The sequence below is a fragment of the Podarcis liolepis genome, assembly GCF_965112155.1.
Source record: "Podarcis liolepis genome assembly, chromosome: 8".
Classification (NCBI taxonomy): Eukaryota; Metazoa; Chordata; class Lepidosauria; order Squamata; family Lacertidae; genus Podarcis; species Podarcis liolepis.
Window position 1 is genome coordinate 15,609,705 of NC_139560.1, and position 24,946 is coordinate 15,634,650.

At 46.5% G+C, this 24,946-nt stretch overlaps 1 protein-coding gene and 1 long non-coding RNA gene across 2 annotated transcripts in view; both read left to right on the forward strand.

Annotated features, from left to right (window-relative positions):
• The window catches only part of LOC310713284, a 326,468-nt gene that overhangs the window by 119,263 nt on the left and 182,259 nt on the right, over positions 1-24,946 (forward strand). The window lies entirely within an intron of this gene.
• SNTB1 (syntrophin beta 1) overlaps positions 1-24,946 on the forward strand; it is a 108,961-nt gene that overhangs the window by 62,903 nt on the left and 21,112 nt on the right. Inside the window, exons 2-3 of the mRNA XM_083516768.1 lie at positions 2,808-3,024; positions 13,600-13,807. Coding sequence (XP_083372894.1) covers positions 2,808-3,024; positions 13,600-13,807 — 425 coding nt within the window. The remainder of the gene's footprint in view (positions 1-2,807; positions 3,025-13,599; positions 13,808-24,946) is intronic.

Sequence of the window (24,946 nt, forward strand, 5' to 3'; positions counted from 1 at the left end):
GTTTGCAGTTTACGCACAAGCAACCCCAATTCCCATTACATTATGGGATGCCATCTTCCCGTTTTTTCTCCTGAGAGGACGGCCATTTTGGGCACTGTGATCTCACACAATTTCACACCGTGATCCCCTCCCCTTGAAAAAAGCATTTTATCAGGCACAGTGCCCAAAAACACGTGTTTTGGGGCACCGTGCAAGATCACAGCCCCCCCCAGCACTTTTTCGGGGTGAAATCGTAGCATGAAATCACATGAGATCACGGCGCCCAAAATGGCTGCCATCTTCTCATGAGAAAAAAATGGGATGCCCTTTTTTTCCCCAGGACACTTTCGGGCTATGGTGTAACATAAAGCATTTAAAGCCATAGGTAGATATAGAAGCTTCAAGTTCAGAGAGGCAGTTGGAGTACAATGAATAAAAATAGCTTTATAGAAAATCAGGTTGCTTGGACTTCAAATCATAAAAGAAACAGGAATGTATTTCTGAAGAATTCTGTACCCTTCGGGAAGATGTTAGGATCATTCACCGCTGACTACTGCCAGGTCTTCAGAGTCTGAAAAGGCTTGAAGGTATTTATAGGAATACTAGGAATATGTACTGGAGCTGTCAGACAGTAAAGGCAGATATGGCCCCTATTATCTGGTTTTGTTCCAAAATAAGTTATTTGGTATAGACATAATAAACAAAATTGAAATTATAACACGTTATCAATTATTATTAGACCCCTTGATTGAATTGTCCAGTTTTGTAAAGCACTCAGTGTTAACTGAAGGCATCACAATGTGAACGCATCTCTTAACTGCTTCTCGAATGTTGATTACTGCAAATTGGAAGAAAATAAGAACTTCCAACAATTGATGACTGGATTGTGGACTTATGAGAAATTGTACATGTTTAAATTGACAAATATACTAAGAATGAAGGAAAGAAGGCAGCAGAATAATATTTTTATAGAGAAATAGAGTAGTTTTGTGGTATATTGGAGCAACAGAACTCCAGAAAATGCACAACCCTATGTACTATTGGAATTGTGGTAGCACAATTCAATTGATTTTATGTTAAAACGTGGTTATTCACACTCCTCTGAATTTTGCGTTGTGGTTTTCCTGCCCCAAAAATTATATAATCTAAGCGCACACAAAAATCAATATATTAGTGATTAGTAGCATACAAAAATGTATCATATTCAAGGGAATGGCTTGCAAAAAAAAAAGCCTATTATTGAGCAAAATGTCACCAAAAAAATCCATGCCAGTTTTCATGCAGGCTTTGCTTTTTTAAAAATAAAATAAAATTGCAAATTGATGTTCAACTGGGACATGCTGCATTTAAGTATTGAGAAATGAGAAACAGGACCTGGGACTTGGCAGGGGGAAGTGGAAGGATGTTTTACTCTTGTTGACAATGTCCTGGGAACTGCATTCACATCTGAATGTTCCAGCCTGTTGTTTAGTTTTCAGTCTGAGTTGCGCTCTCTGGCTTTGGTCTCCCATCCCATCCCCTCTCCTCTCCTCTTCTGCATTTTAAAGAGCTTAGCTCAAGTTGCTCCACGAAGCATTAAGCTTTGCAAGGCCAGAAGTAGGTCTGCTTTGCAGTTGCATGGTGGTCGTACTGAAGAACGGTCAAAGCACGTCCGGCCTGGATTGACTTGTACGAAAAGCGATTCTTGCCTCTTTAAAACTGTTGCTAGTTCGACACAATGTAAAAACAACTAGCAAACTGAGTTTGGTGTGTGTATGTTTCTGCATAATGTTAACTCTGGAAGTGTATCTTCAATTCTGACCAAACTATGCTTCCTAGAACAAACTCTACACAGGAAGCTACAAACAAACAAAGCCCCCTGTGTATATTTTGATCTAGGAGACATAGTTCAAGTACAGTCACACATTGGTTGTCGAACGCCTTGGTACTCGTACGTTTTGGCTCCCGAACAATCAAAACCCAGAAGTGAGTGTTCCGGTTTTTGAACTTTTTTGGAAGCTGAATCTCCGACGGGGCTTCCGCAGCTTCCGATTGGCTGCAAGAGCTTCCCACAGCCAATCAGAAGCTGCGCTTTGGTTTCCGTATGCTTTGGAAGTTGAACAGACTTCCAGAACGGATTTTGTTTGATCTCCGAGGTACGACTGTACAGTGGTACCTCGGGTTAAGTACCTAATTCGTTCCAGAGGTCCATACTTAACCTGAAACTGTTCTTAACCCGAAGCACCACTTTAGCTAATGGGGCCTCCTGCTGCTGCCGCACCGCCGGAGCACGATATCTGTTCTCATCCTGAAGCAAAGTTCTTAACCTGAGGCACTATTTCTGGGTTAGCGGAGTCTTTAACCTGAAGCGTATGTAACCTGAAGCGTATACAACCCGAGGTACCACTGTATACACTTCCAGAGTTAATACTAAATACATTATTTCTGGTAAATGAGCCACCATAGCTGCTAGAGAGGGATATGACAATTTGTGTCTCAAGCTTTTTAGACTCTTCTGCCCATGTACTATCTGAAACGAAAGGGACACATGGGTTGCCAGATGCGAATGTATTGGTTATTTTCAGCTCTCCTACCCCACTCTGTGTCATTGTGCGCTCCTTGTCAAGTGTGCCTTAACATTTGTCTCGACTGGGATGAAATTGACCCTGAATGTTGAGTGAAGGAGTATCTTGAGGGGCTAAACAGAGGAGGGTCATCTAGGCCAATGGAGGAGCAGGGAATCACATGAGTTACTCATGGTCTAGTGCTTCAGCAAAGGAGTGTTTGGCTCTCGGAACATTTTTTCGCTTACTCACCCTTCATTCTTCTTCTTTGCTTCTTTTCTACAGTGAAATACATGAGGGAAGCCACCCCCTACGTCAAGAAAGGGTCTCCGGTTTCCGAAATCGGCTGGGAGACTCCCCCACCCGAATCTCCGCGGCTGGGGAACGCGTCCACCGACCCCCTGTCTCAGCTGTCCCTCTCCATCCACAGAGACAAGAAGACGATCCCACTCAAAATGTGCTACGTTACGCGGAACATGGCCGTGTCGGACCCGGAAAACAGGTAATGGGCGTTGCTGGGGAAGTTGGGGGGGCAGGGGGAAGGTGTTTGACTTTGGGGGGGCGGCGGAGATAATATGCACTTACGCAAAAGCGCCAGATCAAAAGAAGCACCAACCTCTTCAACCGGGGGCTGAGCCACACTTCTGTTTGTTCCATGGTTTATTCCATTTGTCTTTTGATTTCTAGTCACAGGTCTGAGCGGATTTAGTTCCGTCCTGCTGCTTTCTTTAGGAAAGCCCGCAATGTACTGCTGAATCGGAACGAAGGTCAATGCACAAGAAACCCGATTGACATTTGTTCTGATTCAGTGGTAAGAAGTGGGTTTTCCGGGGGGAAATCCATGGAACAAAAGAACCTCTTGGATTCATGGGATAAACAGAAGTGTGGATGATCCCTATACAAAATAATAATAATAACAATGATGATGATGATAATACTAATAGTAATAATAATAATAACAATAACAATAACAATAATAATACATATACATATACACTTACAAATCATTACACCTTCACTATTTATTATTATGATTCTTAAATACTAATACTGCTACAAATATTAATATTAATAATAATAATAATATCTGTGTGTATATCCAGAATTCATAGAAACTCAGGTACATCCAAATCAACCTTATGGAATGTATTTGTGGCTCTACATATACTCCATTTTGAATATTAATATTCCAGTTTTTAATTAGCTGATTTATTGATTCTTATTCATAGATATACAAAAATGCACGCCCATTGCAAAGTATCTTTTTACAATATACTAAGAAAGACAACTACTTAGTCTAGACAAAGAAACAAAGTACAACAAATCATAGAATCGTAGAGTTGGAAGGGAACCCTGCGGTCATCTAGTCCAACCCCCTGCGATGCAGGAATCTCAGCCAAAGCATCCATGACAGATGACCATCTGGTTGGCCGCTATGAGAACAGGATGCTGGACTCAATGGGCAACTTACCTGATCCAGCCGGCTGTTCTGACTCTCAGGGTGACTTTTTCTTTTTTCCTTTTTCCTTTTATTAAAACAAAACCATGTGGAAGTCTATACATCAGATCTTTGTTCTAGGCCAGGCATCCCCAACCTTCAGCCCTCCAGATGTTTTGGACTACAATTCCCATCATCCCTGACCACTGGTCCTGTTAGCTAGGGATCATGGGAGTTGTAGGCCAAAACATCTGGAGGGCCGCAGGTTGGGGATGCCAGTTCTAGGCCTTATATAAGAATTCACACAATTCTAGTGTGCTAACGAGTGGGTGTGATTTCTGCTGGCTGAAGTGAATCAGGTGAACACATTTTACCAGATTATCTTAACTGGGTGAAAATTCCCATGTTTTCATCCTGTAACAACCCCACTGTTCAGGAATCTCTTGGGTGTTCTGCAAAGATTTTGCCATGCAACAGGTTTGGGAAGCTTTTTTTGGGCTCAGATTGGGAAAGAGTACAAGCAAATACACATCTTAAAACTATACCTAGCCTTTTCAAAGCTGGTCAACTTTCTTATGACTCACAGAAGGATGCTTCCAACATCCCTTTTTTCTTACAGATAATATTTCTAAGTGGGGGCAAGGGCCGGGAAGAATGCATGCCACAGCTACATCGTCATGCAACCACGTTTGTTTCACTCTGAATGCATAAGAGGATCTCTGCTGGTTCAGAAAAAAAGTCCACGTAGAGCAGCCTTCAGCTCTCACAGTGATCACGAGAAACCCACATAGAACATGAGCATGTCTGGTACATTTACAGGGAATATAGTTTACCCAGCCCTGCCTTATCCCCAGAAGCACCAGACCCAAAGTAATACAGTGGTACCTCGGGTTAAGAACTTAATTCATTCTGGAGGTCCATTCTTAACCTGAAACTGTTCTTAACCTGAGGTACAACTTTAGCTAATGGGGCCTCCCGCTGCCGCCGCGCCACCACTGCACGATTTCTGTTCTCATCCTGAAGCAAAGTTCTTAACCCGAGGTACTATTTCTGGGTTAGCGGAGTCTGTAACCTGAAGCGTCTGTAACTTGAGGTACCACTGTAATGGTACCCATTGATGCTCCTATAAATCACCTGACTGGGTCATACTTGAAGCTTCTCCAGGCCAGCTGATCTGCTGTTGAAATTGCTTGACGCTGCTGTAGATCGTAGGCCAGCTGATTGCTTGGTGTTGCCGTGGGTCATCTGGCCTACATTACTGCATTACAAGTGAATTCTGGAAAGAAAGAACGTTACGTTTTAGGCAAATTCCTCTTCTACGCAGTGAAACTAGCCGTTTGTGCAGTGCATTGCGCTTCCGGCAATGAAGCCTGCATTCAGCAAACTGGCTGAGCCGGGAAGATGCCACGGCATGATTGAGAACATTCCAACTGCACGTGGAAGGACGCTGCCAACGTTAATTTTGGGAGGAGAGGATTGCGCTGTGTTGTATGGAAGTGGTGGTGGGGGATGAGACAGGAGCAGGTGGTTAAAGGAATTAGCGGATGGGGAGAAAGAACGTGATGGGGTAAAAAGCAAGGATCTGAAGCAGGGGTAGGCAACCTAAGGCCCACGGGCCACAAGCAGCCCACGGGGGTTGTTTAACCAGCCCACAAGCCGCCCCCAAACCAAGCCGTGGGGACTTGCTTCTGTGGTGCCAGAAATCACATCTGCTCAGATGCTGAAAATTGCAGCTGTGGTACGCGATCCGGCCCACGGAGGGATCTCCGCTGGAGAGAACTGGCCCAAGCAAGGTAAACCTTGCCAACCCCTGATCTGAAGCAACAATGAGTGTTGGAGAAATGGAAGATGGATCAGGAGCTAAAACTGGAGGTGGTTTGCAAGAGAAGCGCATCTAAGGTTTTGAGACAGGAGTAGGGTACCTCTAGAAAGGAAACGGGCAAGGGGAGAAGGCCCTAGGGCAGGCATAGGCAAACTCGGCCCTCCAGATGTTTTGGGACTACAACTCCCATCATCCCTGACCACTGGTCCTGCTAGCTAGGGATGATGGGAATTGTAGTCCCAAAACATCTGGAGGGCCTGCCCTAGGGTTACAAGATGTAGAGTCTTGATAAGGCGGAGGGCCTAAAATCCTCATATTATTTTGAATCGCCTTGGCTTGGGAACCTTCTGCTCACTAGGGAAGTGAGAAAGGCAGAAGGGCACACGGTACTTCCATGGTCCTTTGCTTCCTGGCGCTAAAAATAGGGCGAGCTTGTTGGTCCCTATTTTAAACATCTGTGGAACCAGCTGCACCCCAGCACACGGCAGCTCAACGCCATTGTCTCTCTCGCAGTTGCTAACCAAAAAGAAATAAAAGAAACCAATGAAGTCAGAGGAAGGAGAATATTCAACCCCACCCCCACCCCCCATATCACATCAATGAGCTTTTTGTTCCTACCCAGTACAGAGGCTTTTAAAGAAATTGGCTGCAAGTTCGCTGGCTTTCAACACTTCTCCGTCTGAAGGGGGCTTGAAAGCTGAAGTTTTTCAAGTTTAGGGAGAGGGCTAGGAGCATGGAAAGCAGTCGTTCTCGTGACTTCGACAGCGGAACAGCTGGATCTCTCAAATCCTTGCGGAAATCCTTGGCTCAGCTGCGGCCACATCCGCACCCTAAATTTAAAGCACTGTGATACCACTTTAAACAGCTATAACCCCCCACCCCCCCAAAAAACCCCAATCCTGGGAACGATAGTTTGTGGGAAGAAATAGAGGCCGTGAGAGATTTTACTTTCTTGGGCTCCATGATCACTGCAGATGGTGACAGCAGTCACAAAATTAAAAGACACCTGCTTCTTGGGAGAAAAGCGATGACAGCATCTTAAAAAGCAGAGAAATCACCTTGCCAACAAAGGTCTGTATAGTTAAAGCTATGGTTTTTCCAGTAGTGATGTATGGAAGTGAGAGCTGGACCATAAAGAAGACTGATCACCGAAGAATTGATGCTTTTGAATTATGGTGCTGGAGGAGACTCTGGAGAGTCCCATGGACTGCAAGAAGAACAAACCTCTCCATTCTGAAGGAAATCAGCCCTGAGTGCTCACTGGAAGGACAGATCCTGAAGCTGAGGCTCCAATACTTTGGCCACCTCATGAGAAGAGAAGACTCCCTGGAAAAGACCCTGATGTTGGGAAAGATGGAGGGCACAAGGAGAAGGGGACGACAGAGGACGAGATGGTTGGACAGTGTTCTTGAAGCTACCAGCATGAGTTTGACCAAAGTGTGGGAGGCAGTGGAAGACAGGAGTGCCTGGCATGCTCTGGTCCATGGGGTCACGAAGAGTCGGACACAATTAAATGACTAAACAACAACAAAAAGGATGCTGAGAATTGTCAACAGCCCCTTACTCCCCTCACAGAGCTACAGTTGCCAGAGTGGTTTAATAATCAGCCTCTCTTCTGAGAATTGTCCTTACCTGGCCGTTTGCTCCATCCACTGCGGTGGCAAGAACCTCAGAGACTAATTGGATGACAATAAATTGAGGATGGTGCCCTCTTCCTCCAATCCATCATTGATGCTATTGCCATGAATGGAGCCAGGCCTGGGCTCTTGGGGCTTCAAAACGGACCATGACTTTCAGACCCTGGGGAAAGAGAGCTTCAGTCTCGCTCAGGTGTGAGACAATGCTCTGTTTTAGATAAGAGCTCACACCGTCATGAATAACCTTTGCTATCTGCAGGAAACAAGTAGTTTTGAGTCTCCCACACATTAAAAGAGGGTTTATCAGTTCTTGTGGCGTTTATTTCCTGTGGAAACTCTGAGCTCTCAGTTGACACCAGACGCCGTGCGAAACCTTGCTGTGTCCTGTATTCCCCCAAATGAGGGGAGAAGGTCTTGCAAAAACACTTTAAGAGACCCCCGCAGCATCTGTAGCTCCTCCAGCCCATATCAAGACATAACTGCAGCTTATGCGATGTCAACGAGTCTAGTTAAAATATTGGCAACTCCATTCTCGGTGGAGATTGATGGATGAAATCATTTTCTGTTCCAGAAAAAGCCAGAGCCGCATTTGGGTTAGGTCCACAGTGGTTCTCAACCTGTGGGTCCCCAGATGTTGTTGGACTACAACTTCCATCATCCCTGAGCTCTGGCCTTGCTAGCTAGGGGTGATGGGAGTTGTAGTTCAACAACATCTGGGGACCCACAGGTTGAGAAAGGCTGGGTTAGGATCTCTCCCTAATCCATTACTTCTCTGCTTCCTCTCTTTCCTTGGGGGGCATGAGGAATCATCGCAGCAAGACCCCGTCTGCACTCTGATACCACTTTAAACACCCCTTGCTTCCCCCAAAGAATCCTGGGAGCTGTAGTTTGCTAAGGGTCCTGAGAGTTGTTAGGAGACCTCTGTTCCTGTCACAGAACTATAATTCCCAAAGTTCCCTGGGGGGACAGGGATTGACGGTTAAGCCATTCTGGGAATTGTAGTTCTGTGGGGGAAATTGGATTGGGGGTAGGTTATCTCTTGGCAACTCTCAGAACAAAGTACAGTTCCCAGAAGTCTTTGGGGGAAGCCATAAAAGTAGTATGATACTGCTTTAAATGTGAAGTGTAGATGGGGCCTAAAATATAGGATGTTGAATTGCGCAGCATTTCATCACCACAGACACACGCATACAGTCCAGACAATTCCTGTAAGACAAAAGTTGGCATCCTGTGGCCTTTTGTGGGGGGAGTCTCCCTGCAGCCCCCCAGTGATGTCTGATCCAGCAGAGGACTTCTTATGTTCATAAGGAACCTGTCCAATTTCAGGCTTCAATCCTTACAGGGTTGTTGTTTTTTTAAGACCCTATACATGCCTCCCCTTGCAGAATGTGGCTTGTTTCCTCTATTCAGTTATCAGATAGTACCTTTTTGGACATTTTGCCTTAGGGAAAGGAAGGTAGAATAATAGGAAAGATATTCAAGTTTCTGCTTCAGATGTTCTGCTCAGGGAGCGTATAGAAGAGGAACCCACCCAGGGAAATCTCAAATATTGGAATCAAAACAAATGGTTTGTACAAGCGATGCAAATCTGCTGCTTAATCTGCATAATGTTCCTGGCACAGAGTTTGTTATTTTGTCTTGCGTCAGTGTCCCTGAGCATACCTCGCTGCTCCGATGAGAAGTGCTCTGCTATTTTAGAACGCAGCCCATGACATGTTCATGCTCCCTAGCAAAGTAACTTGGCCATCCATGCCCATAAAAGCAAAATCAGCCGGCTGACAGAGCCTATACACTTCAGCTATGTGCATAATAATACGTCTGGAAATCGTCTTTGATACAACTTTGAAGTACAGCTTGCATCCATATACGGAAGTTTTAAAAAAACCTGAAGACGACCGTGGTGCAGCCATGGTATGAAATGACGTTTTAAAACCTAAATATTGTTTGTGTGTTTGTGTGTTGGAGCAATCCTGTGCGCAAGGAGCTGGTCCAAAGCAAGATGGTGTAAATTAAGCTAGCGAAAAGTTAACCCCGGATCAAAAACCCATTCTGCAGTGGGGCTGTTGCCGCTGCTCTGCACGAACATTGACAAGAGGGAAAGCAAACATTGACCAAGAATTGACAAACTGTCCTTTGTCAAGTTGAAGCTGAATTGATTTAGGATTCAGCCTAAGCTGCCCCCCTCTCTGATCCTGCACCCCTTTTTTTGGTGCTTACATTGGCTCAGCCGGGATGAGCAAGTTATGTTGGCTTCTCTTTGGCTGAGTCAGGCTTGGGGACTTGAGATTTCTGAGCTTGGCGGAGCAAGAATCAGCTGGTGCAGCCGGACATCCGCTGCATCCTCGGCTGGTCATCCCAGCAGATTTTGCCATGGGATCACCCCCTTTGTGTGTGTGAGTGTTGGGGTGAGGCTGTGGGAGCTGCAGTGAGTGTGGCTGGAGATGGGCTTCCTTAAAGGGACCCCTGGACGGTGAAGTCCAGTCAAAGGCGACTATGGGGTTGCGGCACTCATCTCGCTTTCAGGCCGAGGGAGCCGGCGTTTGTCCACAGACAGCTTTCCAGGTCATCTAGCCAGCATGACTAAACCGCTTCTGGAGCAACGGGGCACCGTGGCAGAAACCAGAGCGCACAGAAACGCTGTTTACCTTCCCGCCGCCAGGGTACCTATTTATCTACTTGTGCTTTTGTGCTTTCAAACTGCTAGGTTGGCAGGAGGTGGGACAGAGCAATGGGAGCGCACCCTGTCGCGGGGATTTGGACCGCCAACCTTCCAATCAGCAAGCCCAAGAGGTCCAGTGGTTTAGACCACAGCGCCATACAAGGCACTCGCACAGGCCAGAGTTAGGTGTTTGTTTGATGCAGCCAGGAGAACAGAAACTAAATGCACCATGTTATAACAATGGGGCATTTTTAAAGAAAGAAACCAATAATAGAAAGCTGGAATGGTTCTGCTATGGACAAGGGAGGCTACGATTGTAATTTGCAGTTGCATATGTTAAATCCTGTTTGCCATTATGTTGTCCGTTCAAAATTTAAATTTGTATACTGCCCTATGCCTGCAGGTCTCAGGGCAGTACAACCACATAAAATTGCAATCTATAAACACCAAATACATAATGAAAATAAAAACAAGAAAAACCCAGTAATCCCCTGTCCCCCCCAACACATTTTTAAAAGGGTGCTGGATATCAATCAGCCAAAGGCCTGGTATAATAATAATAATAATAATAATAATAATAATAATAATAATGTATTATTTATACCCCCCGCCCATCTTTATTTCCCCAGCCACTCTGGGCAGCTTCCAACTGAATATTAAAAACAATACAGCATCAGACATTAAAAACATCCCTAAACAGGGCCGCCTTCAGTTGTCTTTTAAAAGTAAAATAGTTGTTTATTGCCTGGCGCCTAAAGGTGTATCATGAATGTGCCAGCCAAACCTCGCTGGGGAGAGCAACAAGGCCCTGTTAGGCTCTTCGCCTGATTATGGGAGGGCTAAATGCATGTTGGAGACAGGAAATATTTTGGAAGTGAAAGGAGGAATGCTGGGAAATGACCACTGGCAACTCGGACTCTTTGTTTTTGCAAAGTTAGCCAAACAGCCCCTGAGAAAACGTGATACCATTCCTGTGTGTGGCCGAGTGTGTATCATGGCAGCCACCTCGCGCTTAAACGTGCCATTCCTTTGGGCTGGTGTGGGTTCTATCGAAAGTCATTCCGCACACTGTGTTTGCATAACTGCGGTGGCGTGTGAGGATAAACACAGCTGTGGCACTGCCTGAAATATTTCTAGGCCAGGGAGAGTGGAAAAGGGAACTTTTATCGCCAAATAGCAGATAAACATAATGTTGCCTTTCAGAAGGCAGGTTGCCAAAGAGCGTAACACGTTTTAAGCCCTTTTCAAATCGGAGCTGTCCCGTCCGTTTGGCAAACGCGCTCTGCTTGCAAAACGTTTGCGCAGCACCTCGGCGACTGTGCCCAGCATATCAATGTATTTATGCGGACAGGATGGGTAGGGAAATCTTCTGTATGTGGAAGGGCCACAGCTCACTGGGAGAGCTTCTGGTTTGCATGCAGAAGGTCCTGCGTTCAATCCCAGGCAACTGGAGACACTACCTGAAGTCCTGGACACCTGCTACTAGTCCATAGTGGTGTTTGTTATTGATGCATGGATAGCTCAGTTGGTTAGAGCATGGTGCTGGTAATGCCAAGGTGGCAGGTTTGATTCCCGTATGGGACAGCTGCATATTCCTGCATTGCAGGGGTTTGGACAAGATAATCCTCAGGGTCCCTTCCAACTCTACAAAGCCACTTCTGCGATAAACAAGGAGATGGGGTTGCAGGTGGCACGCCCCTTCCCCACATTCACGGGGGTTGGCTCCAGCCCCCGCAATACCTAAGGGAATTCCCGCCTGTGTCATACCCCGGGCCAGCCAATCGGCTGGCTCCAGGGGCGGGGCCTCGGCTATTTAAACCTGCTGCAGCCGGGGCTCCTCCTCTTTTCCTCCGCTGCTGCAGCTGACCCGGTTTTCCCGCCCATCCCACCCTGTTAGGAACTACAGTTGGTCACCATCAAGGGGCCTGGTAGGAATTTTCCCAAATGACAGATTGGCTCCAGCCATTTGGTTTTCGCCTAACTCATAGCAAACCATCACAACTCTTCGGTATTGGCGGTTAGGCATTGGTAGGGGTACTGTCCTATTGTTATGCAAATGAAGGGGGAAGGAGCACCATCACCTTCCCCCAAGCAAGGGTAGTCTGGTAAAGGATTCTGGGGGGCGTGGCCTTGTCCTAAGCCTAAGGAGGTGTGGGCCCATGGCACGCCCCCAAGCGGTGATGCCCGGGGGAGGTCCTAGTTGACGTGTCTCAGCAGGACTCCTCCCTCTGGTGATTAACCCTTCCAGCCTCTAGCCGGTTAGTAGTTAGGACCAATGCCTAAGCCAATACCACTCAATTACTGTAATCAATAAAGTTGTGGCCTAATTTGACCCATTAACCTGAATTCTTGTGTCCTGTGTCTTTATTTCATCGGGGGGAGGCGGGAACTCGCCACGCAATTCTGTAATTCTGTGGTTCCTCTCACTTGTCAAAAGTTCAGCTGTGAATGCCTTGCGGGCAGTGACCGCCTCTGTTTGCACGTGTCATTCCGTAAAGCACCATGTACATTAAGTCTAGCGTATTCTTTGCTATTTGTTTTTTATTATTATTAACAATTGCAACATAACAAATCATCAATACTAATCATCTTCATTATTTCCTCCCCTTTCCCCCCTCCCACCTCCCCAACAAACCCTCCCTCTCTCCCTCTTCCCAAGACTTCCCTCAGCTCCTCTCTCTGATTTCTCAACTCATATTGTTCTCTGCATATTGTAAAATTGTATACATCCTTATATTATCTATCCACTATATTAACCCAATAAATTTGTACATGTTTATTCAAAACCTGCCAAGAAGTCCAGTTCATTTTATTGTCTTTAGCGTATTCTTTGCTATTTGGAGACACTCCCCAATAACAACAATTTCCTCAAGTGCTCAGGGTGCTTCTTGCACATTGAGGAGAGTTCCCATGTTTTCCTCTTCCGTGATGGAGCTGCAGCGATTGCTGGCCTGATAGGCTCTCTGCTCTTGAGCACAAGGTTTGGAAGCGGAAAACTTTCGTTTCTACTTTTGAACAAAGCACATCCAGTTCTGTTCAAGTTCTAGTTAATTCAAGCCAACCACAACCAGCCTGTGATAATTCGTGGCTTGTTTGTTTCCTCTTCACTTCGCTAACTAGAATTTAAACTTCGCGACCCACACCCTGCGGTATTTTCATTTTCATTTCTTTTTGCTTTTTAATTTGTATACAGCCTACCTATATACACAAGGCGGTTTGCAGCAACAAAATGTGCAATAAAGAACACACACCTTCTAATAATCCGATGCAGTACGAAAAATCATAATAAAATATAACTTTAAAGTGGAACGACTTGTAAAGTAATATTCAATAATCTATTAGAATATAATAGTGCAATTGCACAAAACATGACCTGCAGTGAGATAGATAGTCAGATGGATATTTAATACTTGTATTCTAGCAAGGTTCATAGGACTGGGCTGCTTTGCAATAGCCACCCTATATATTTTGAGACTAAACCTCCAGCTGTTATCCTGATTCTGCTATTTTCCCTCCTGCAGGCTCGTAGAAGTTCATTCACCAGATGCCAGGCACACCCTGGTTCTAAGGAGTAAGGATTCCGCCACAGCGCAGGCCTGGTTCCACTCCATCCACTCCTGCGTCAGCGATCTCATTCCTAAGGCCATCTCGGAGATCAAAGATCAGCTGGGCAAAGCAGGAATTGCTGGATCTCGAGAGATCAGGCACCTCGGCTGGCTCGCAGAAAAGGTAACAAATTCCTCATTTTGTCCACAGGCCTTCCCTTTGGGGCTTGCCGCTCAGATGTTCAGTGGTTCGAATCCCCACAACAGGGTGATCTCCCGTTGCTCTGTCCTAGCTCCTGCCAACCTAGCAGTTTGAAAGCACAACAGTTCAAGTAGATAAATAGGTACCCCTGTGGCAGGAAGTTCAAGTAGATAAATAGGTACCCCTGTGGCGGGAAGGCGTTTCTGTGCGCTCTGGCTTCCGTCACAGTGTCCCATTGCACCAGAAGCTGTTCAGTCATGCTGGCCACATGACCCAGAAAGCTGTCTGTGGACAAACGCTGCACCTTTGACTGGATTTAACCGTCCAGGGGTCCTTTACTTTTTACCTTCTGAGCATCCTGAGGGAGCAGTGAGAAGGGCGCTCCAGGAGGCGGAGGCAGGCAAGAGACCCCAGCTCAGCTTCCCCAGCTGGACTAGGCTCAGGATAGGTGAGGGTCACTGGCCTGGTCAAGCCCAGATGTGGCAATCAGCATGCAAGGTATAAAAGGGAAGCAGAATGGAGGTGCCGTGTCTGCTCAGCTGCCCACATTGATGGACCACGGCTTGGTTGTTCCAGGAGCTCTCCGACATGGTACGTTTTGGGGCTGTGTACACCAGTGGGAACTTTCTGCCAGGTATGCTGGGGGTTCGGGACAACAAATTTGTCAAATCCTCATTTTGAAGCAGCCCAAGTGGGGTGGCCATCACTGTCACCTTTGGGATCAAGTTCCATTGAGGTACTTTGCTGAATCTTCCAAACTTCGGCTTTGTTTTGCACACAAGCTCTAGTGATACAGGAGAGGAAGAAGAGCTTTTCTGTTCCCACTCTTTCCATGCCATGTATAATTTTATAAGGTTCCCTCATGTCACCTCTGGCTTGCCTAAAGTCCCAGACACTGCAGCTTTTCTTCACAGGGGTTTCGCTCTGCTGCCTTGATCATTTTGATCGCTGCACAATTGACCCTGACCTTTGCTCCCATAGTTCTTCCAGATGTTTCTGGAGCACTGTGGGATCATCTAGGGCCTCCTATGGATATGTTTAAATTACCCCCACATCTGAGCATCTTTTTCTAAGGGTTGGGGACTCTTTGTTCATGATAGGCGTTTTTCCAGCTCACTGCATCATGGTTTTCTCCTCCTCCTATGGACTCCTAGAAGCAAAACGCTGAACTCCTCATAGCAAAATTTGCCCAAGCTCGTTACTTCCAGCTGCTGCTTTGAACTTCAACTCACATCAGCACCAGCCCAGCTGCGTTGGCTGAGGCTGATGGGACTTGTAGTCCAAAACAGCCGGTTGGGGCAAAGGCCGCTTTATGGAAGAGAATGGGGTTCCACTAGAGTAACAGTTTGCAAATCCCAATTGGTGTTTGGCTGTCCGTCAGTGCAATGTGCTGTTGTTGCATTAATGTACAGGACAGCAGCCATTCTATTCTGTCGTGATCAACTGCTCGGTTGGAGGTGGTGGCAGTATATTTAGCAACGATCGCATGGGCACTTCAAGGTACCTCAGCTGTTCTCCCTGCCCTGGGTCCACGGACTCAGCATTCTTGATTAAGGCAGAAGCTTAGCAAGAGAAAGTTGGTCCCAGTGGATATTGAGCTCTTTGCCCATTTAGGGCTTTAAGAGGCATGGATCTTGGACAGGACCCAGAACTGAAAGCCGATGCCAACGTGTGATGCTTTCATAACACTTGGTAGTGCTTGGGGCTGGGGTGCCCTTTGTGTGGTATGCACCTCGTGTTTGTCGTTCCAACTTGAAACAACCTGCGCCCTTCGCTTTTTCCTTGGAGGTCACTGCTTCTGATCTTGTGATGAAGTGCCAGGAGTTACTTACCACAAATAAACTGGGGCATTGGTTTCATTTGTTATTCTTGCAAGTGCTCCCCGGGACCCCTGAAACAAACTGGACAGCCCTTTGATTCTTTGCAAGGCTATGATTTTTATGCTTAAAAAACCCCCCAAAACATAGGATTCTAGCTCTTGGGACTTCAGAGAAGAACCTGACAAATTTAGGCAGCTTTTGCTGTAAAGAGCAATCCAGGATTGCTACGGTTTGTTCATTTAAAACCCACATTTAGTCCTTTCCCACAGAGTCTTTAGTTCAGTGTGGTTATCTACATGTGACAGCCACCGGTAACTATAATATGAGGTGCTTCCAATGATTCAAAAAGCAGGTTGTATATAGCATAGTGGGACAATTTTCAAGATGTCTCAGTTTTCCAAGATTTCTGATGAGTTCCATGTTCATGGCTAAAATTGGGCTCCACATATGCATGATTCCCCATGTAGTTGCATGTGCCTCGAAGAACAGCGACCGATCACTACCCAGATGGTAATTGGATCACAGTTTCATTTGCAGTTTTTGTTAAAAAAAGAAAGAAAGGTATAAATGTTTCATGCACAACGCTTCAGTTGGCAGTGGTCCTTTGTGGTCGCTGGGCTTAGCCAGCAGTAATTCACGTCACACTGCAAAGGTCAGCTAGTGGAAAAGAAGACCCATCCTCTTATTTACAAAGATGCTTTGAAGCATTGCAGCTTAGACCTTGCTTTAAGTCCCCTCCTCTCCAGGGTTTCCCCCCAAATAATCGGAGACTGTGTCACCAATCTTCCCTCCATCCTCTTCATGCCTCTTCTGGTTCTGGCAGACGAGGGAGGGAAAGGAGCTTAGTTGCAGCAGGAGAGGAAGACACCTGTATTTCTTCACCAGTCTGACTCACCTCTGTCTCTTGGCCTTCTTCTGGACTTCCATCTGCCACAGACTCTCTCTGCTCACTAAGCCCTGTGACCTCTTCTGCTTCCTACACCTCCTCCCAGGCTTCTCCCTCTTCGTTGTCCCACCACCAGTCCCCAGGCTCAGGGCCTTCTTCCCCCGGCAGTTCCCCAGCTGGTTTCTCCCACCATTCCTCTGCATCCAACCAATCCATGACAACATGACCAGATGTTTTTGGAACCCTTTACAACATATAACCTGCAGGAGCATAGGAAGTTTCCTTACACTGAGTCAGACCACTGGTCTGTCCAGCTCAATGTTGCTTACACCGGTCCTGAAAGATCTTCACTGGCTCCCAGTACGTCTCCGAGCACAATTCAAAGTGTTGGGGCTGACCTTTAAAGCCCTAAACGGCCTCGGCCCAGTATACCTGAAGGAGCGTCTCCACCTCCATCGTTCAGCCCGGACACTGGGGTCCAGCGCCGAGGGCTTTCTGGCAGAGCCCTTGCTGCGAGAAGCTAAGTTACAAGGAACCAGGCAGAGGGCCTTCTTGGTAGTGGCACCTGCCCTGTGGAATGCCCCCCCCCAATCAGATGTCAAAGAAATAAACAACTATTTTGCTTTTAAAAGACAACTGAAGGCAACCCTGTTTAGGGAAGTTTTTAATGTCTGATGCTGTATTGTTTTTAATATTCGGTTGGAAACCACCCAGAGTGGCTGGGGAAACCCAGCCAGATAGGCGGGGTATAAATAATAAATTATTATTATTATTATTATTATTATTATTATTATTATTATTATTATTATACCGGTAGCAATTCTAGGATTTTCAGCAGCAGTCTTTCCCAGCCCTACCTGAAGATGTTGGGAATTGAATTTGGGTCCTGCTGCACACTGAGAAGATGCTCTTACCACAGACCTACTGTCCCTCCCCTAAATGGATTAAGTGTCCTGTAGACACTTAAGAGCCATAAGACCCATAAGAGCTGCAGCCATTGGGTTAGGTGGACAAAGCATCTGTTGTGGTGTAAGGCTTATTGCAGCATAAAATATTCTCAAGCAGAGCTAAGAAGAAAGGAACTGGCCGCACCAGAGCTTCCTTTTTCTCCCTTCCCTGTCTCTCTTCTCAATTTTTAATGAGGCTCTGTATTAGTTGTCATTCCGCCCTTCCCCCAGTGATTAGTTCGAAAAGCAAAAGCTTGCAACATGTATCGGAAAGAACATTCTGCAAAGGTGCTGACCTTTCCTTTTGCAATAAACTCTCATTTGAGAACGAATCCCAGGACTAAGCATGTGGTTGGATCAATCATGTTAGCTGGGGGGAGGGGGGTTGGCTTGGACAGTAATGCGCAGCTAATGAGTTGTACGCTGCGGACATTAACCTCAGACCTCAGGTGATTTAGATGCAGAGCACATTGCAAGATCACCTTAGGGCTTTTTAAAGAAGGAAGAAATACGCACCATGCTGGCATGTTAATTGAAGTGGGCCATTGGCACAGTGGCGCAGAACGCAGGTTTACTGCTTGTACAATGTAATCAACGGTGGGGAAACAAGTCATTTTCTGTCCCTTGTTTTTTTCCTAACTTCTCTTTAAAAAAAGATGACCACATCATGGAAGAACTTAAAGGGCTGTGAAACAGGAAGGAGCACCTGAATGTTAGGCAATGGCTGTGTTCAGAAGCAACAGTAAACCGTAGTTTAGTGCTTTGAGAACAAGCTTGGATCTCACTTGCATGTCCACAGAGCAGGTCTGTTTTCCATACTTGCTTTTGTAGTATGGAATACAATCACAATAGCAACGTGTTAAAAACCAAGCCTTATGAGGAATGGTTGAAGGAGCCTGGAAAAGAGGCGGCTGAGAGGAGATAGGGACCCCTGACCATTAGGTCCAGTCGTGGCTGACTCTGGGGTTGTGGGGCTCATCTCAGTTTATTGGTCGAGGGAGTGGGTGTACAGCTTCCGGGTCATGTGGCCAGCATGACTAAGCCGCTTCTGGCGAACCAGAGCAGCGCACAGAAACACCGTTTACCTTCCCACCAGAGCAGTACCTATTTATCTACTTGCACTTTGTGCTTTCGAATTGCTAGGTTGGCAGGAGCAGGGACCGAGCAACGGGAGCTCACCCTGTCACAGGGATTCGAACCGCTGAGCTTCTGATCGGCAAGTCCTAGGCTCTGTGGTTTAACCCACAGTGCCACCTGCGTCCTCCAATATATTCAGGGTTCTTACATGGAAGAGAGGGAAAGCTTGTTTTCTCTTGCTCCAGAGGCTAGGACCCGAACCAATGGCTTTAAGTTGCAAGAAAGGAGATTCTGACTAAATATCAGGAAGAACTTTCTGACAGTAAGAGCTGTTCAACAGTGGAACAGACTGCCAGGAGAGGTGGTGGACTCTCATTCCTTGGAGGTTTTTAAGTAGAGGTTGGATGGCCATCTCCCATGGATGCTTTTGTTGATATTTCTGCATTGCAGGGAGTTGGATTAGATCATGGTTGGGGTCCCTTCCAACTCGGTGATTCTGTCATTCAGTGTCCTACGGGTGCAGAAATGCTTAAAGTGATTCATGCAGCCTATATGATGGAGGTTCACCCCGTCGTGGAGATTCGAACCGCCGACCTTCTGATCGGCAAGCCCAAGAGATTCAGTGATTTAGACCACAATGCCACCCGTGCCCTGTTGCTCTGTCCCAGCTCCTGCCAACCTAGCAGTTCAAAAACACAACAGTGCAAGTAGATAAATAGGTATCGCTGCGGCGGGAAGGTAAATGGCATTTCCGTGCACTCTGGTTTCCATCACGGTGTCCCGTTGCACCAGAAGCGGTTTAGTCATGCTGGCCACATGGCCCAGAAAGCTGTCTGTGGAGAAACGCCAGCTCCCTCGGCCTGAAAGCGAGATGAGCCCCACAACCCCATAGTCGCCTATGTCCACGGGTCCCTTTACCTTTGACCTATGATGGAAGACTTTTATGCATGCCTGTGCAGTGCAATGCAAACCTAATGGTAAAACTGTGAGCAAAGGTCTGGGCCCGAAAAACTTGCTTGCTAGAAAGTTGCAGGATCTGCTTTGTCCAGAAGTTTGTAAGATTTCTGATTTCCAACCACAGAGCAGCAAGCCCTGGGCTGCAGTCCCAGCACACAACAATGTTCTCCCTCTCTGCCATCTACCTCAATTTAAGGATTAGGAAAGAAAAACAAACACCGCACGCCAACCACACAAGCAAGGAGCAAACGAGCCTAAGCTGAAACCATCCGACGACAGCAGGATGTTCGGCACACGGAGGTTAGAATAAGCAGAGGGCCAGCCTACCAAATGCCATTCTAGGCTGCCTTGCCTGTCCATTGCTCACACTGACCAATAAGGACCAAAGGAATGTTGCCTTCTCAAAAGCAGGGACCACAGCTTAAAAGCCTGGAGCAACGAATGAATATAATGGGAATATCTCTGGCTCAGCTCCCTGTTTTCTTACTTTCTTGGGCTCTATGATCACTGCAGATGGTGACAGCAGCCACGAAATTAAAAGACGCCTGCTTCTTGGGAGAAAAGCAATGACATACCTAGACAGCATCTTAAAAAGCAGAGACATCACCTTGCCAACAAAGGTCCGTATAGTTAAAGCTATGGTTTTCCCAGTAGTGATGTATGGAAGTGAGAGCTGGACCATAAAGAAGGCTGATCGCCAAAGAATTGATGCTTTAGAAATATGGTGCTGGAGGAGACTCTGGAGAGTCCCATGGACTGCAAGAAGATCAAACCTATCCATTCTGAAGGAAATCAGCCCTGAGTGCTCACTGGAAGGACAGATCCTGAAGCTGAGGCTCCAATACTTTGGCCACCTCCTGAGAAGAAAAGACTCACTGGAAAAGACCCTGATGTTGGGACAGATAGAGGGTACAAGGAGAAGGGGACAACAGAGGACGAGGTGGTTGGACAGTGTTCTCGAAGCTACCAGCATGAGTTTGACCAAACTGCGGGAGGCAGTGGAAGACAGAAGTGCCTGGCGTGCTCTGGTCCATGGGGTCACGAAGAGTCGGACACGACTAAACAACAACAACAACTTTTGCATGGATACAGAAAGTGGGACACCGGATGGACGAACTTGGAAGGCAGGCTGCCTAGCCACCGGTGAGACGGGGCAAGCTTTTCCTGTACTCAGCTCAGCATAACTTCCAACGAAGGTGTCCAGAGTCTCATCCCGAGCTCTTTCCCAGCCTGCCCTGCAACTTGAATATTTAACCAGACGTACTACAAGGGCTCGGAATCTGGGACCTTTGACATCGCTGAGTTGTGGTCTCTCCCCATGAAGCCTATAGAAGTTGGGAGAGAGGGAATAAATAGCACAGAACCTCCAAGCAGAAGGCATAATGGGGAGAGATGAAGGCAAAGGTGTTTAAAAATGGCCTGGGTATATTTTAGGAACAGCTAAGCAAGGAGCAGCAGGTGAAAGAAGCCTTTGAAGGAGCACACCAAGCGATCCTGCCCTGCTAAAGGAAAAAAGCTAGGGAACTTGAACATGGTGGCGGGGGAATGTACTAGATAGAAAAAAACCCTCGGAGGCCAATTGTCAGCGCCGGCCTTAAACATTTCACACACAAAGCAAAGAGTCAAGGAGTTGCTCCCTCCTCTTAATCCACTACCATAGCTCCGGATCAAAGCATGTTTTCTAATGAGGTCACAAGACAGATTGGAGGAAGGAAGATGTTGCCCCCTTCCGTAACGTTCTGTGTGGAATAAGAGCGGACACCCCAATTGTGAGTGAGGCCAGAAGTAGACTTGTCTGCCAGAAATCTCAGCCATATTTGCACATGTATATTTGCATGGTTTTTACCATGCACGAGCAGCTTTTGCATCTGCTTGCCCTGGAAGATACAAACTATGGCCTGTGGTTTAGCACTGCATCTAAACCCAGGGAACATGGTTTGACTCACAAGAAACCACAACTTGTAGGCAAAGTCAGGATTTGGAGATCATGGTTTGCTTGGATGTCATGTTTAGCCAAGGATTGAGCTTTGAACTTAAAGGAGTTAGACAACCCAGCAGTAAACCTTTAACCATAGTTTATCATGGTGTGCAAACTGGGCAGTTTTCAGAAGGCCAAAGCAAACTGCAACCCCTGTTTCGAATATGATACCAAGGCAGGGATTATGGTTTATTACCTCTCAGTGTGAGCAACAAGGAGTCAAAGCTGCTTATGGTACAGTGTTAGCTATGGTTTACTGTGGTGTACAAACTTGGCCATTTTCAGAAGGGGGACTTAACACACGTAAAGCATGAACATGAACCAAGGCTGAAGATTTATTGAGATTAAATATCAACAGATATGTGCCTAGAGAGGCTATTGGTAGATTTCGTAGTTCAGTGAAGTATGGTTGGCTCTAAGCCCAATTCAGCCTCACTGACCTCAACAGGAAAAACTGGTCTTAGACTAATTATCTTTATTTTTAATTATGGTTGCAAACTTTTTTTTAATTGGCTTGTATATTTTAGTCATGTCTCTTCTATGGTTGTATACTGTTTGGAGAGTGCAGTTCATATTTTTAAAAATAAATAAATAAAATACTTTCGTACTTTGGTTGTCAAATGCCCTGGAACTTGGACATTTTGGCTCCTGAACGCCGCAAACCTGGAAGTGATTGTTCCAGTTTGCAAATGTTCTTTGGAACCCGGAAATCCGACAGGGCTTCTGCGGCTTCTGATTGGCTGCTGGAGCTTCCTCCAGCCAATCAGAAGCCACAATTTGGTTTTCGGACTTTTTGGAAGTCGAACGGACTTCCGGAACGGATTCTGTTCGACTTCCAAGGTACGACTATAGATCTAAGCACAGGCCTTAAATGGTTTGTGGATCAGTCTGGGATCCTCATTTGCTTCCAGCTGAGACCAAAGTTTGGACCCATTTTATCCAGAAGAACATGCTTTGATTTTTTCAGACAAATCTGGCCATTCTTATTGCAAGCTTATCTTCAGGGAAGGGGGGATTTCTACAGTTATTCTTCGCACCCCCAGCTGTTTTGCATTTGGTTACCCTCAGACTTTCCCAATAGCCTAAAGGAACATCCAGCCTGAGTTACTCCTTACATGGTTCAAAAGCGCTTTTCACAGCTGCCTGCGTGTTTTACTAGGGATAACCAGCAGCTCTGGGATGTGGTTTGGGATCATATCCAGAGGAATGGGAAAGTCCCCCACATATTTAAAATGGGAACCAAATGCTGCCTGATAACGGTTATGCACCTGTTACCTCAAACGATTCGTGACCAGCGAGTTGGCTCCGAAAGGAAAAGGAGAGATCTGACTCAGAGATTTCAGAACAAGGAAAGGAAAAGGAGAACATCTGCCAATACCAGCAGTTTTATTTTTAAAGCATGTATATATGTATTTAACCTTACAATTGCACAGATGAGGACCGCTTGGTTTAATGGGCTGATTAATCAACGGGTAAAACTTTAGGGACAAGTTTTATTATCCTCATTGTTATTATAGGCAGAATGAAAAAGAAGCTGGGAGATTACGGCAGATGAGTTACACGCAGAAGTTCGTAGTTTCAACCTTGCTGTCTCAAGGTGGAGCTGAGAGAGACGGCTGCCCCAAACCCCAAAGACCTGCTGTCTTTGAGTGGTTTAAAAGAGGATTGACAGGTTAGGCAGAGGGAGTAATACCCTATGCACAAGAAGCTAGTGTAAAGCAAGCCAATGTAAACAAACACCGGATTCTAATCCCCGTTAAACAGTGAGGTTTGCTGCTCTGTCACAGCCTGGCCAACAAGCCTCTCCTTCGTTGGAAGCGTTTAAGTGGAGGTCGGCTGGCCATATGTTAGGGATGCTTTAGTTGAGATTCCTGCATCGCAGCGGGTTGGACTAGATGACCCTTGGTGTCCCTTTCAACTCCACAATTCTACGATCCTCTGCTTCTGTAAAATAGTGCTGTGTGCCAGGTTGCTAGGTGTCACGGTCCGGTTCACGGGCGATCAAAGTCCTGGCAGGGGATGTCAGGACTGGAGGCAAGATGGCAGGGTGGGAGCAGGAATGGGGGTCCAGAAGCCAGGAGTCAGGAAGCCAAGAGTCCAAGGGTCAGAGAGCTGGGAGTCAAAAAGTCAAGGGTCCGAGGATCAAGAAGCAGGAAGTCAAGAAGCCGAGGTTCAAGGATCAGGAAGACCAAGGCAGGGAGCGTGTTGCTGTGGCAAAGAGCCGAAGGGAAAATGCTGACCTTATATCCCTTCCCTGCTCTTGCCACCAGGTGCTGTGAGTTACCAATCAGCCGCACCTTGCCTCTTCAGAACAAACTTAGGAAGGCCCCAGTCCTGCAGAGTCCTATTGGTCACAGGGCCTGGCTCCTGCACGCACTCCTGACACTAGGTCAAGTGTCCAAGCTGAATGGGCTTCAGATAGCCAGCCTAAGTCCCATCCGCAGAACGCCCCATTTTAGGGCTTGCATCAACCTTGACTAAGCCAGGATGGGACATTACGACAACAACAACTTGTTGTTCCACCAGGCCTTTGGTCAGGGCGCAGCCTGACCCCCTCCTCTGGCAATCTGCACAAAATTTTGCTTGATGGTTGCCATTAATTTGATTTTAATTTGATTTAATTAATTTTAGAATGAATGTTTTAGAATGTTGGACTATTTTGACTGTTGTTAGCCGCCCTGAGCCCAGCTTCGGCTGGGGAGGGCGGGATATAAATAAAATTTATTATTATTATTATTATTATTATTATTATTATTATTATTATTATTATTATTTATACCCCACCCAGCTGGCTGGGTTTCCCCAACCACTCTGGGCGGCTCCCAACATAATATTAAAAACACAATAAAACATCAAACATTAAAAACTTCCCTATACAGGGCTGCCTTCAGATTTCTTCTAAAAGTCAGATTGTTGTTTATTTCCTTGACTTCTGATGGGAGGGTATTCCACACGGCGGGTGCCACTACCGAGAAGGCCCTCTGCCTGGTTCTCTGTAACCTTACTTCTTGCAGTGAGGGAACCGCCAGGAGGCCCTCGGAGCTGGACCTCAGTGTCCGGGCTGGACGATGGGGGTGGAGGCGCTCCTTCAGGTATACTGGGCCGAGATCCATTGGCATATCTGTGGCTGGACTGGGGTTGGGGTTGGTTGAGCCAGGAATCAGCTGGCTGAGGCAGAGATGGCCTGCATCCTAAGCTGCTCAGTGGATCTTGCCGCAGTACAGCTCAGTTGGTAACTCTTCATCTCAGAGTTGTGCGTTCAAGCCCCAGATTGGGGAAAAGATTCCAGCAGTGCATGGGGTTGGATTAGATGAGCCTCACGGTCCTTTCCAACTCTGCAATTCTGTGATCAGTCCCCGCAGGCTATTGATGGCTACTAACCCCGATGGCTGTGTTCTGTGTCCACTTTTGGAGGCAGCAGTGCTTTGTGAATCCCAGTCGCTTGGAAGTAGGAAA